Source organism: Doryrhamphus excisus, linkage group LG1, assembly GCF_037039965.1.
Source record: "Doryrhamphus excisus strain RoL-2023G ecotype Guam linkage group LG1, RoL_Dexc_Guam_v1.1, whole genome shotgun sequence".
Taxonomy (NCBI): Eukaryota; Metazoa; Chordata; class Actinopteri; order Syngnathiformes; family Syngnathidae; genus Doryrhamphus; species Doryrhamphus excisus.
The window spans coordinates 28,478,598-28,494,048 of NC_136357.1; the positions used below are offsets into that span (position 1 = coordinate 28,478,598).

At 38.7% G+C, this 15,451-nt stretch overlaps 1 protein-coding gene across 1 annotated transcript in view; it reads right to left on the reverse strand.

Annotated features, from left to right (window-relative positions):
• adamtsl5 (ADAMTS like 5) overlaps window positions 1–15,029 on the reverse strand; it is a 30,371-nt gene extending 15,342 nt beyond the window's left edge. The window contains exons 1-3 of the mRNA XM_058078528.2: window positions 14,428–15,029; window positions 6,948–7,023; window positions 615–787 (exon numbers count right to left, since the gene is read on the reverse strand). Of these exons, the coding sequence (XP_057934511.2) occupies window positions 615–787; window positions 6,948–7,023; window positions 14,428–14,447 (269 nt within the window). The 5' untranslated portion in view covers window positions 14,448–15,029. The remainder of the gene's footprint in view (window positions 1–614; window positions 788–6,947; window positions 7,024–14,427) is intronic.
• Between the last annotated feature and the right edge of the window lie 422 nt (window positions 15,030–15,451).

Genomic DNA, 15,451 nt, shown 5'->3' on the forward strand with positions numbered 1-15,451 from the left:
TGCGATAGGCTCCAGCACCCCCCTGCGACCCTCGTGAGGATAAGCGGTAGAACCCATTTATGTCCACTTCCTTATATGGGTGTGCCCACCCAGGTACAAGCTGAGTGGGACCAATTACAGTGAAGTGGGGGCGTGCCCAGAGGCGGGCAATGGGAGGAATAAATTAAAACTAAAATCAAAGGAAATATAGCTGAATAGGTACAGATTCTGGAAGATCTAGAAAGCTCTCTGTGTGGGTTATTGTGTGTAGCAGCTCTATAGGATTCCACAACTCAAAACAAAAGTACTTAGTACGAGTTATACACTGGAAATTACTATACAAGTTTAAGTTTAAACCCTAAACTGTATTATGGAAAGCAGGAAGTGAACAAATGTAACAGTTAGTGATTGTAAAAGTAACCAGATGGAGGGGTAGGATTTAATAAGCTTTGCTTCTTCCTACTCCTTTTTGGACATGTGGAACTGGGAACTGATTATGTGATGCATTCAATTGTAATCTGATGCATGTTCAAATGAAATTCAACCATTACCATATTTTCCCTTTGAATGCGTTTATTAAGGCCCAAACTCTACATCCAGAATGCTACATTAGCTATTAGCTCGGAGGTACTAACCTGGTGATGCAGGTTCGCGTGCGCACAGAAGCACCACCGCCGCAACTTCTTGAGCACACAGACCAGCCGCTCCAGCTTGCCCATTCGTTCCTAAAGTGCAGTTGGCGTCGGGGTCGCGCCGGGCGGCCCAAAGAGGTTTCGTTGACAGGACCCCACGCAGAAACCCAGGAAGCCTGAAATAAATTGATAAAAATAATTTGGGGCTGCACGGTGGTGAAGTGGTTAGCACATGGGACTCACAGCTAGGAGACCCAGGTTCAATTCCATGACCCATTCCAAAAATTCCAAATTGTGGCTGATGGTGGCGTCATTGGGAATTGTAAACAAATGTGGCATTGCACGGTTACATGATTAGCGCGCAGGCCACACAGTTGTCTTGGGGTACAAGCCAATCACAGGGCACATATAGACAAACAACCATTCACACTCACATTATGGACAATTTGGAGTCGCTAATTAACCTAGCATGTTTTTGGAATGTGCGAGAAAACCGGAATACCCAAAGAAAACCCACGCATGAACATGCAAACTCCACACAGAGGGTGGAATTGAACTCGGGTCTCCTAGCTGTGAGGTCTGCGCGCCAACCACTCATCCACCGTGCAGCCCTGTATCATACCAATACCTATGAAATATGTAAACATAAAAGAGTGAAACCTCGGTTAGCATCTTTAATGCATTCCAGAAGCGACTCTAACCAAAACGGATGCTAACCAAATAAATTAAGAAATAATACATATATTCCAAAAAGCCAAAAATGTTAACACAAATCTAAATAACATGCTACTTTTTCTCAAACTTGCGTATACTTCAGAACTACTACTAATTATAGCAAAAATACTGTGCTGGTAAAGTTACCAAATGAACAGTACATGAAATAAAAGTACTTTGTACAACCTTGTTACCCTGTTGGACCGGGACCATCAATAAAAGGGATTCAAACACATTCCAGAGTCAGTGCCCCGAAGGAGTGAAACTGGCAATGTTTCTATCAGTTTCTCATTCAGGAGCTGACTCACACCCACTTAACTCTCCTTTCACACCCCCCCCCCACGGCTGTGTGTGTGTGTGTGTGTGAACTGTTGTGTATCTGCGATACGGGTAACACGACGGGATCATATTGGGTCCCCGGGATGATATTTTAACATTACTTTTAAAACCGATCCAATTTTTGACGTGTAGTTACGGCAGTAGATTAGCTTTATGTTCATGATGCTAAAAGAACTACAGTACCCATGATGCTTAAGTGTGCTGAACCAGGAAGTAGTGAATTTCTGAAATAGCAGCCAATTGTGTTTTGATCTGACAAATCTAATGCTAAGAGTCCGCTGGGCCGGCACCGGTTGGCGCCAAGTGTCGCCAATAAGGTGCCTAGTGGCGTGCAGTGGCTCAAACTGCCTCCCAAGTGGCTCATGGTGGCCTGCAACGGCGGTAAAAAATTTAGTTTGGCGGCAAGAAAATTTCATTCATTCATACAGCTTTTCCTCATGAGGGTCGTGGGGACGTGCTGGAGCCTATCCCAGTTGTCTTCAGGCGGGAGGTGGGGCAACCATTCACACTCACATTCATAACTATGGACAATTTGGAGTCGCATGTTAGCATGCTAGCATGTTTTTAGAATGTGGGAGGAAACCGGAGTACCCGGAGAAAACCCACGCATGCACGGGGAGAACATGCAAACTCCACACAGAGATGGCCGAGGGTGGAATCGAACCCTTGTCTCCTAGCTGTGAGGTCTGCGTGCTAACCACTCGACCGCCGTGCAGCCCCAAGAAAATTTCAAAATGTTTAAAATCTTTTTGTGTCCACCAAGTGGAACCAAATGTCACAAACAATCCGCCTAATATTGGAATCAACTGGAATGTAATGGCTCGAGCCAAGTTGCGTCAATGATGCTAGGAGTCTAACTGCGCCAGTTGGAGCGCTTTTTCCTCACGAGGGTCACGGGGGTGCTGGAGCCTATCCCAGCTGTCTTTGGGCGAGAGAGAGGCGGGGTACACCCGGGACTGGTGGCCAGCCAATCACAGGGCACATATAGACAAACAACCATTCACACTCACATTCATACCTATGGACAATTTGGAGTGGCTAATTAACCTAGCATGTTTTTTGGAATGTGGGAGGAAACCGGAGTACCCGGAGAAAACCCACGCATGCACGGTGGAGAACATGCAAACTCCACACAGAGATGGCCGAGGGTGGAATTGAACCCTTGTCTCCTAGCTGTGAGGTCTGCGTGCTAACCACTCGACCGCCGTGCAGGCCCAAGAAAATTTCATTCATTCATACATTCTCGACCGCTTATCCTCACTGGAGCACACCCTGGACTGGTGGCCAGCCAATCACAGGGCACATATAGACAAACAACCATTCACACTCACATTCATACCTATGGACAATTTGGAGTGGCTAATTAACCTAGCATGTTTTTGGAATGTGGGAGGAAACCCACGCATGCACGGAGAGAACATGCAAACTCCACACAGAGATGGCAGAGGGTGAAATCGAACCCTGGTTCTCCTAGCTGCGAGGTCTGCGCGCTAACCACTCGTCCAATGTGCCGCAGTTAGCGCCAAAGGTTATGTGATTGGCGCGTAATGGCGCCGAATAACGGCAACATTATACTGATGGATATAGTTTCGATTGCGGTTATGTCGATAATAGCTTATGTCGTTGTTTTTTTTTTTATGTTGACTGACACCGACAATACTCCTAATTGTTTTAATCGGCGCTCGGGTCACCAATGTTGACAACGACAACATGGCCGTCCTCCCTATTCAAAACCTGATCTGAAAATTGATGATGGTCAGAATTACAAGCAAACTCGAATACCTCGAGCTCACTGGAGCTTTTTGACTTTGCCGCTCATAAAATCCAATCTGACAGTTCCTTACGCACACACTGCCTTGTTTCCATCACAACATTACGCTGACGTGAGCTCATTTCCTCGACATCCAGCTCCAACGCCACATACCTTAATCTCTCTCCTATTTATACCTAGAGATAAAAACCATTTCAGAAAAGTCAATATGAATCCTGCGAATATAAACATGTCGTCAAACGTGAGGAATGCCAACACGCAAATAGAGAGCGACCTGTGCAATGACTCTCATCATTCTCCATGGCAGGGTCACCCCAGGTTGCCCTCATTAGCGTTACAGACGCTCAAATTAGTGTTAATAACAGTTGGAAGGCGCATTCTAGATGAATGAAAGTGACCTTAACCTTTACTCATGCTTCCGCACCCGACGGGATAATACTATGTTCCCGGGTAGACAACAAGAATAAAATACTACATTTACTAAGGGGCTTTGAAATTATATTGGCTCCCGGTGGGGTACTACAGTAATAGTAATGGTTTAATTGGAATTGAACATGCATCAGATTACAATTGAATGCATCACATAATTAGTTCCCAGTTCCACATGTCCAAAAGGAGTAGGAAGAAGCAAAGCTTATTAAATCCTACCCCTCTATCTGGTACTTTTACAATCACTAACTGTTACATTTGTTCACTTCCTGCTTTCCAAATATAACTTGTTTTTTTTGCAAATTTTTACAATTACATTTTTTTTAATTAAAAAAATAAGTAGGAAGAAGCAAAGCTTATTAAAATCTTTTACAATCAGTAACTGTTACATTTGTTCACGTCCTGCTTTCCTAATATAACTTAATTTTTTTTTGCAAATTTTTACAATTAAATTTTTTTTTTTTTAATTTAAATTAAAAAAAAATCAATTAAAACCCTAACCCTAACTAAATTAAATTAAGTAGGAAGAAGCAAAGCTGATTAAAATCTTTTACAATCAGTAACTGTTACATTTGTTCACGTCCTGCTTTCCTAATATAACTTAATTTTTTTTTTGCAAATTTTTACAATTAAATTTTTTTTTTTATTTAAATTTTAATAAAAAAAAATCAATTAAAACCCTAACCCTAACTAAATTAAATTAAATTAAGTAGGAAGAAGCAAAGCTTATTAAAATCTTTTACAATTAGTAACTGTTACATTTGTTCACTTCCTGCTTTCCTAATATAGTTTAAGTTGTGAGGTTTTATTTTTGTCAATGTTTTATTTTTTTCTAATTTTTATTTAAATAATATAATTACATTTAATATAATATATATTTATATATTAATATAATTTTTTAAATATATATTTTTATTTTTTGTTGAATACCGACGTACGAGGTGATATGAGCATCCAATGCCATAATGGGTACCATAGTAAGTGTCAATATAGTGATATATATAGCACATCATCATGACTAGTATTTTATATAGTACAGTAGAGCCAACCACATTCACAATAATATATACAGTCGTCCCTTAGAGCCCCAGAGACTTGAAATAACACCCCTAGATCACCTTTACCTCCGAAAATGTATTATTTATCCCACATTGTCCAGTTCTTATGCTGCAGGGACTCGAGACAGGCTAACCAGTTAGCCTCAAATTTCCATCCGTCCATATTCTATACCGCTTATCCTCATCAGGATCGCAGGGGTATGCTGGAGCCTATCCCAGCTGATTTCAGGCAAGAGGCGGGGTACACCCTGGTTAGCGCCAAATTTAAGAAGCCAGAAACTTACCACTTCCACACTACAAGGGGTTTGGACTTTTTGCCACTTTATTATGTTGGACATGCCATAGCTGACATCATGCAGTGTTAAGGTAAAGTAAAATAAGGTAATGGATATTTTGTGTTATTATTGACTAACCGGAACAACATAGACTACCACAAAGCAGCAATCAATTTATTATGAATATATTATTTCTGAATATCATGAGGGAAGGATACAATATCGTTTAGATCAGGGCTCTTAAACACGCGGCCCGCGGGCCAAACGTGGCCCACAGGACACTAGTTTGAAATAATGACTAAATGTGCAAAGACGTGGCTAAAAGCAAAACATGTACCGTGCGGTGACCTTCGTTCTGAGGGGATAGTCTAGCTCAGTGTCTGGTTATTGCAGCCACACCCAGGGGGGAGGACGGGGGCAGGGTTGGGGGGGGCGGGCGGCTGCCGGTCTGACAGCAAGACAAACAGCAATGAACGATAGAACCTCCGTTCACAGATGGAAATTTAAAGCGGTACGAAGTGGTTTAAATATGTTATATATTGTTTGTAAATATGATTTATTTATTGAAAGAGAAGGGTAAAGTCGGGAAAAATGATATTCGTAGTTCATGGCGCCGATCATGACGAACTAGCGCTCGCTGTTTGATCTCAGTGACGTGATTTCGACTGATCTTTTAAGGCACGCAGAATATTATGTTCTACGGCTACAGTATATAAACATGGAACCTAACAATTATTAATCACCAGTTAAACATAGGTAAGTTTCAGGAAAATATCAGCTCCCGACTAAAAAAAAAAAAACTTTTTTTTTTGCCTTTATGGGAGCTCAAATATCTAAACAACTATACCAACATAAACAAGACCAAAAAAAATTTAAGTTTTACATCAAAATAAAGTTTTCACATTTGGAAACAAACTGTGTGTGTACATGTGTGAATGCTTGTGTGCATGTGTTGAAATTTTCCTTACAACGCATACTATTCCGCTTCTTCGTGGGTTCAGGACTACACCCTGGACTGGTGGCCAGCCAATCATAGGGCACATACTATAGACAAACAACCATTCACACTCACATTCATACCTATGGACAATTTGGAGTCGCTAATTAACCTAGCATGTTTTTGGAATGTGGGAGGAAAACCGGAGTAACCGGAGAAAAACCCACGCATACACGGGGAGAACATGCAAACTCCACACAGAGGGTGGAATTGAACCCCGGTCCTCCTAGCTGTGAGGTCTGCGCGCTAACCACTCGTCCACCGTGCAGCCCAATGTATAACATATTGAAGCAAAGTTTAGAAATCATGTCGGAGACCGGCTCCCATCTGAGCCTGGTCAAATGATCCAAATGAGCTGCATATTCCCTTATGGAACCTAAGAGCGCCAATTAGCTTAATTGCAGCATTTTAGTCTGTAGAATCCGGAAAAAGAAGCTATAATAGGCTAGGAAAGAGAAAACAAAACTGGGTTGTAAAAGCTGTTGTAAAGGCTGTGTACAGTAGATTAGTACTGTCAGGTTCTGATTTAAATATCTAGTCATGATTGTTTTTTTTATTGATAATATTTCCGTTGGGAAAGAAATAAAAAATGGTGTCCAAACCTGTTTTTCATTCACACTGTCAGCTGTTTTTTAGAGAATCCCATCATAACCAGCGTTAGCCGTCTTTGTAGGCTTTACGTCATTACAAAACTAGCGAAAAATGAGATGCTTTTCCGACGTTGTCGTGCAGCGACTTGTCCGGAGGACTTACGCTCTGCAGGGAGGGCAAGCAGACGGGAGCGACGAGCAGCAGGACAAAGGTCAGGGCCTCACACAGAGTCAGCTTCCTGCCGAGACACAAACAATATATTGGAAGCGGAATCAAGTCAGCTGTGAGGCAATTTTTTTTTTATTATTTTTTAAAAATTATATTAATAAATTATATATTAATATAAAAATATATATTATATATATTATTATATTAAATTTAATTATATTATTTAAATTAAAATTAGAAGAAAAAAAATAAAAAAATTAACCAAAAAAAAACCCAAACTATATTAGGAAAGCAGGAAGTGAACAAATGTGGACATGTGGAACTGGGAACTGATTATGTGATGCATTCAATTGTAATCTGATGCATGTTCAAATGAAATTCAACCATTACCATATTCGTGAAAAATATCTTACATTAAATTACAAATCGGAATAGCATCGGTAACTACGTCTTCCTTAACCACTACTTCGGGTATTACAGTTTTGTTGGAGATTTTGGAGCAATATCTACTGAAGATGACATCCAATTCGAAAATTTAGCCAAGCAATATTCGTTTGTGAGTTTATTGGCGGACATTTGATTGATTTGAGCCAGTCTCCATGAGCTCCATGAGTCTTCATATCTCCATGAGCTAAAGGACATGGAGATATATAGTAGCGAAATATTCTTATATTGTAAAAGTTGGTGTTGATTTTGTTGTGTAATCAAGTAGCATCCGTTGATGTTCACAGACGCTTCAGGTGTTTAGTCACACTTTAGCCAGCCTTCATCGCTTAATCTCCACTTCACCAGCAGGCAAACACCTCCATTCCTCCGTGGGACTAATCCAAAGATAAGTGATCCCGGAAAGACTTCCCCTCCCCCGTTTTTAAACACTTCCTGGCATTGTCGCCACTTTTATATCATGTCACCGTTGGATAAAATGAACATGGAAGTCATTCGGAAAAAAAATGCCCTCTGTCCTTTTTCCATGTTTTTATCCCACACATCCCTTTTTATCCTCCTTTTATCGGCCTTCATCACTGACTTTTATCCGTTCCCGGCACCATAAACACTCGCACGCTTGGCTCCATCCCAAGTCAGTAGTTGTCCTGTCCAATTAAACGACACGTATCTCCGTCACACTTGGCTGAGCAGACACTCCCTTCTGAGCCTTCAGCCTATCAGAGGGGAAAAGGAGGCCATGTTGACCAAAACACTTGCAATGCTAATTCTGACTGGGACTATTTCGCTTATAGCAGGGGGTCTCAAACATGCGGCCCGCGGGCCAAATGTGGCCCGCAGGACACTAGTTTGAGGCCCCCGCCTTGATATGAAAGTTTAATGAAAGTTTGACATGTACCCAGAAAAAATTATTACGTTTGATTCATGTTCATGTTAAAGGTTAAATAACTGTTAATAGTTATCCTCCCTATCCGTGTGGAAGTGGTAAGTTTTTGGCTATTTAAGTTTAAAAGGATATAACTTGGAGGCTACCGTTTAGGTGGCTAGCTCTCCAGTTTGCGAGTTAGCATGTGTCTCAAGACCCTGCAGTTGCGCAATATGTTGTAAATAAAAAGAGTATAAATGTGACTATAGTCGTGTTTTGTCATGTCTACAGGGCTCTAATAATGCTTTGTTCATTTTAATATGAAAAAAGCATTTGTCTACCCACCAACTATATGTGCTTTCTTAAGTTTTTATTATTATTATTATTATATTTATTTATTACTGATTGATTTTCTTTATTCTTGATTTGTTTATTTATTTTTCATCTTATTTTGTGTAGAAAAATAAAAAGTAAGATATTTGAGAACAGTGGAATGTTTTATCAGAGCTTTTCTTGTAGAAAATCGGAACCAAAACAAAGTTTATTCATTTTTCTGTTTTTAATAAATGCGTTTTTTTTTTTTGGAAAACCTGATGCGGCCCAGCCTGGCCCAGACCCGAGCTCCAGTGGCCCCCAGGTAAATTGAGTTTGAGACCCCTGGCTTATAGCGTCCTTCGTAATGAGTGAATGATGGTAATTAACAGAGAGAAGGGCAGTGTTATTGCAAATGTGGATCCAAAATCGGAGAAGTTAATGTTCTACCATCCGACCACTCATAGCCTTTATGGTCAGTGTCGCCACAGCTGGAGTAAACTCAGAACTGAAACCGGCGAAATGCAAACACACCTAAAATCATATAATAATAATAATAATAATAATAAATAAGCAGGGAAAATGTCCATCTACATATTGACAATATGATTTATAAGATTGATTTACTCGCGATGTTCCAATCAGGGTTTTTACGCTGCCGATACAAATCAGTGAATGAGAAGCTGAATGAAAAGCAGGTTTGCCCGCCTCTGTTGGGCCCCTTCAGCCGCATCCGCTGCCTTCTGAACATTTCAAAGCAAGTATATCGTAATCCTAGCTTTGAATGGACTCCAATACAGGCTCCTTCGATAAATGTTATAATTGTTATAAACGACTTTCTTTTTCTCAGGCTGCAGTATTTGAACATAAAAAGACAGCAGTCGCGGGCACTGACTGATTGGCCCCCTAACTGCAGGGGCCCTTCCAGAGGTGAGAGGGGTCAGCCCGCCCCCCTCCTGCTCTCATTAAGCCTATAGCAGCATATTAGTGCATAGCTGCAGGCCAGGGAGCGGGACCTAGCTTTAATCAAGGCGAGACAAGTTGTTTATTTTAACCGACTCGGGAGCGAGGGAAACACACGCCCAAATTACTGCTTGTTTTGGAAAAACCAGCCCCGATGAGCCTCAATGTGGCTACTGTTGTTTTCTTTTGGTTTTGGATTTAGTGAGAAAATATTTAGTCTTCAGATGTATAATAATAATGACAATCTTCGAGCTGGACACAATTATGTTCTAATTGAACTAAACTGTTCTCAGTTCACATATGTTTTATTACAGTTGCACATTACTTACAGACACGGTGTTTCAAGGCTAACGCCAACTATAAGTATCAAAATGTCTCCAGTTTGCGCTGTATTTGTGCGGCTAACTGCGTCACGAGCTTAACTCAATGAATTATGAATAATTACCACCCCACTGTAACTTAAATTATATACTATGTGCTTTGATATACGGGGTCAGTCAAAATGATGTGACATTTGTAGGTTAAATAAAAGGCAAATAAAGTAAAGAAACAAAAAAAGTGTTTTTATTTTCAAAAAGTACATATAATGCAATATTTTTGACGAGGTTAAATAAAAGGCAAATAAAGTAAAGAAAAAACTGTTTTTATTTTCGAAAAATACATCTAATTAAATTTTTTGGACGAGGTTAAATAAAAGGCAAATAAAGTAAAGAAAAAACTGTTTTTATTTTCGAAAAGTACATATAATGCCATTTTTTTGACGAGGTTAAATAAAAGGCAAATAAAGTAAAGAAAAAAGTGTTTTTATTTTCGAAAAGTACATATAATTCACTTTTTTGACGGGGTTAAATAAAAGGCAAATAAAGTAAAGAAAAAAGTGTTTTTATATTAAAAAAGTACATATACTGCCATTTTTTTTGACAAGGTTAAATAAAAGGCAAATAAAGTAAAGAAAAAACTGTTTTTATTTTTGAAAAGTACATATAATGCCATTTTTTGACAAGGTTAAATAAAAGGCAAATAAAGTAAAGAAAAAAGTGTTTTTATTTTAGAAAAGTACATATAATTAAATTTTTTGACAAGGTTAAATAAAACAAAAATAAAGTAAAGAAACAAAAAAGTGTTTTTATTTTCGAAAAGTACATATAATGCCATTTTTTTTGACAAATGCCATTTTTTTTGACAAGGTTAAATAAAAGGCAAATAAAGTAAATTAAAAAAGTGTTTTTATTTTCAAAAAGTACATATGTCCCGGCAGCAATCTGGCAATTACTGACACCTAGTGACCAATATTGAATACTACATTCACAATTTGAATGCATCCTCTGAATTACTTGCATTTGTACTTTAGTTCATTTTTGCCAAAGACGCTTTTTTCAACCCGATTGCTTGCGCAATTAATAATAATAATAATAATAATAATAATAATAATAATAATAATAATAATAATAATAATAATAATAATAATAATAATACGTCTTTTACATTTTTTGGTGATGACGCGGCTCCACAATAAAAAAAGAGAACATTTGGTGCAGTTTTAAGCTGCCACCAGGTGGCAGAAGTGCGTTTTATAAGAACTCTGCCTGCAACTTTGTAGCGTTGAAGAGATGACGCATTATTTTTTCATTAATAAGCCATATTCAACCACGAAACTGCATGATTTATTCATTAATATGTGTCTGAAAAAGTGTCCACATTGAAGCCTGTACAAATATACAAGCCCCCCCCCCCACACACTGTGTATTTGCTAATGCTATTACGGGGAACAGGAAAGAGCGGCTAGCAGGTGAGAATGCGTCCCCTGACCTGCGAGAAGGTGTGAACCACCCGAGACCCCCTGAAGTTCCTTCAGTGTTCCTGCATGGTGACATACGGGCGTCCCGTTTAAAAAGAGGCACCTCAGAGGTAGTCGATGATGCAACTATACGTTTGGCCTTGACCCTTGACCCCGGAGCCAGACCTACGGCGCACCCCGAATCTCCAGCGGAGGGTCCAATTGTTATAAAAGGAGCAAGTCACTGAATAGCTGAACCTTTAGCAGATGTTCAGGCTGAGGGTCAACTCTGACCCCTCAGGAAGCGACAAACAATCGAGCGCTCTGTGGTCCGACTCGTGAAATCGGCTTCTTTCACCTCGAACGGAAGCTCTTTGTGCCTCAACAGCTGCTGCCCCTTGAAGACCTTGGTTAAGACCTTGGTTAAGACCTTGGTTAACATTGAAAAGATGATTTAAACGCTCCGGGAGAAACCAAGCTACGTTTAACCGTGGGGGGGACAGAGAACCGTGTCATCGTAAACCGGACTGTTCAGGTTGTTTTATGGCAGGGGTGATGGGTTAAAAAAATGTGGCCGCAGGGCCTTCTATATAGAATGATATACTTACTCACGGTGCAACAAAATAACAAATATCACATAAATCAACTACCGTGACCACGTGGGTAATAAACAATACTAAACAACTACTAAGCGCTAAACATAACATGTAACCTGCACTCTTATTTCCAGCAAATACAACACAGCATGTCATCAACATAAATGCCTATGTAAAAAAAAAAAAAAAAAAATTTATATATTTTTTTTATTTTTTAAAATTTTTATTTTATTATTTTTTTTAAAGTCAACACAACTCAACACACAGAGAACTATGTGGCTATCAAAATCACATACTGATATACATGCTAAACGAAACCCGCATCTATCACCCGCAAGGCATGCTGGGGAACCTAAAAGTTTATGTTTTATATATATAGTATATATAGTTGAATACACAGGTTAATTAACAACCGGCCTCAACTCATCTTATTAAAAAAAAGTGCCTGCTTCATTAACTCGAATGGTAGTGAATGGGAATTGTGTTCTGCTTCCTTGTGGTGTATTAGAGCCATCTATTGGATTGTTACTTCGCATTCATTTTCTACCGCTTATCCTCACGAGGGTGGCGGGAGGTGCTGGAGCCTATCCCAGCCGTCTTGGGGCAAGAAGCGGGGGCACACCCTCACACTTAGGGCACATATAGACAAACAACCATTCACACTCACATTCATACCTATGGACAATTTGGAGTCGCTAATTAGCCTAGCATGTTTTTGGAATGTGGGAGGAAACCGGAGTACCCGGAGAAAACTCACGCATGCACTGGGGGGAACATGCAAACTCCACACAGAGATGGAATTGAACTCGGGTTTCCTAGCTGTGAGGTCTACGCGCAAACCACTCAACCACCGTGCAGCCCCCACCCAGTGCAACAATTAAAGCTAATCTTTCTGAGGAAAGCTCGTGGTTTATATTTTCCTTTCCTTGCCGCAGGGGGAAAAAATGACATCATGGCATGTCAAAAACCAAATTAGAGATCTTATTCCCGAGCTCCGTGTTCATGCTGCGTGAGTATTTGTGGACCAATCACCCCTGACAGACATCTGACGCATCACATCGAGGCTTAAAGGGCTGACATATTCTTGTGTTTTGTTTCCACAAACACAACACAGCCAAGGTGGACGGAAGGTCATGATGCTAAGAGACAGATGAATAATAAATAGAGTTTGCATGCACAGTTGCAGCCACGGATTTGAGCCGGTGGCATTTCGGAGATGTGTGGGAAAAACGGGTGCAATGTGGAGTTGATTATTTTTTGTATCGGATCATTCTCTCGAAAAATACAAAAAATCTACTTAAAATGTGAATAAATAAGAAAGTAACTAATACAAACAAATCAGATGAGAATAAATAAAAATAAAAATAAAAGAATGAAAAAATTTTATTACTTTTTTTTACAGTAAAAAAATATATTTTTATTTTTATAACATTTGTTTTTTCTACAGTAAAAAAAAATTATAAATATATTTTAAAATAATTAATAGAAAATAAAATATTTGAAAAAGTAAAGAGATTAAGGGTCAATGTACATCTCTAAATAAATAATAATAATAAATAATAATAATATAATGCCGGAATCAATGATAATAATAAAAAACATTATTAAAATAAAATAAATAAAATCATAAAATCATAAAATAATAATAAATGAGCTTGATTAAGGATTGATTAATAATAATAATAATAATAATAATAATAATAATAATAATAATAATAATAATAATAATACCGGAATCAATGATAATAATAAAATACATTACACATTATTATAATAAAATAATAAAATAATAAAATAATAAAATAATAAAATAATAAAATAATAAAATAATAATAAATGAGATTGATTAAGGATTGATTAATAATAATAATACCGGAATCAATGATAATAATAAAAATACATTACACATTATTAAAATAAAATAATAAAATTATAAAATCATAAAATAGATTGATTAAGGAATAATTAATGATAAATGAAATAAATACAGGTGCATCTCCATAAATATAAATATCTTTGAAAGGCCATCAAATCCAAGTGAAATATATTCTATAGATTCATGGCACAAATAGATCAATTATGTATTTCTTATTCAATATTTTTATACAGTCACCATCAGATTGCTACTAAATCATTTGTCCCCAAGTCTGTATCACGTTTGGTAACATATATTAAAATTTATTAATACACATCTGGAGCCAATATTGTTTGATATTGATATGATGCGAATATATGATACATGTATCAAGATATGCTGACACCTGACAATCATCACGAAAAAAAAGCACCTAAAAAAGGTACAGAATACGTATGTGACAATTAGGCCACAAACAAAACAAAACGTCCTAAAATGGGGAGAAAAGTCAACTGTCCCAGGAATGTATCACCTCCCACCCATCAAAAGGCTTTCAAGTACTGTAAATATTGAAATATTTGACCACGTGTCCAATTAAGAGTCCAATTAGCAAACAATGGCCTCGTCTTCATTCCACCACAAGCAGTAAAAAGAGGTCTTACCTCGCCCAGGAAGAGGACATGGCGGTGGACACACGCTTCAAGCAAGTCAGGTGCACTTTGGCTCTCTTCTCATGGTCTCCAACGGAGCGGCTCAGGCGCACTTTGCATCCCAGCTGAGAGCGTCCACACACGGACGTCAGAGCCTCCCATGGCCCGCCTCTTCAATTCTGCTTTGGCTTCATTCAAGACTTACTTTGACAAATAAAAAAAAAAACTTTATCAAAAAAAAACTTTATTGACATCCGGCTGTCACAAACACATCGTGTTCAAGCTCTCGTGCCACATTTTATGCTAACAAATACATTCGAAACTCGACTAGCAAAAAATGGCATTAAAATAGCACAAAATGTAGATAAATCCTATTTCCGCTTCTCGGTGGAAAAGTAACCAAAAAAGTACTTAAAGTGTTCTCTTTGTTGTTCATTTAGAAGCCCAAACAAGTCCAACGTCCTCCACGAAAGCTCCACTCACTCCGACTACAACAAAGTGTCCTGAAGTAGACACAATGTCTGTCCCTCTCTCTCTCTCTCTCCCTCTCTCTCTCTCTCTCCACCTGAGCTGCATTCCTGCTCTCTCCGCCAATCAACGCTCAGCTTGTCCCGTCTCGTCCAATCACAGCACGGCTTGTCCTCTCCGGTCGGAGGTGGCACGCGCACTCATTTGCATATGGGCTCCAAACACAACAGCACCTTTTTAACAATACATTGTATATATTTTAACATAAGTTAAAATACTCATATCAATATCAGAGATATAATAAAATATAAATAATACTTAATAAAATATTTGTCCTGTATTTATTTAGATTATAATCATGACCATAAAACAAACATACCATAAAATTCCAAGTACAAAGTATCGGTATTTACTTGGTATCGGATCAACACCAAAAGTTGCAGTATCGTCCACCCCACATTCAAACATGGGTGTGGCTGACAAATGCAAATGTTATGTTCGGCCTACGGGGCAGTTATTATTGTGCCCCAATAAACTCTGCCTAGCAACAAGCGACCAGGCACAACAA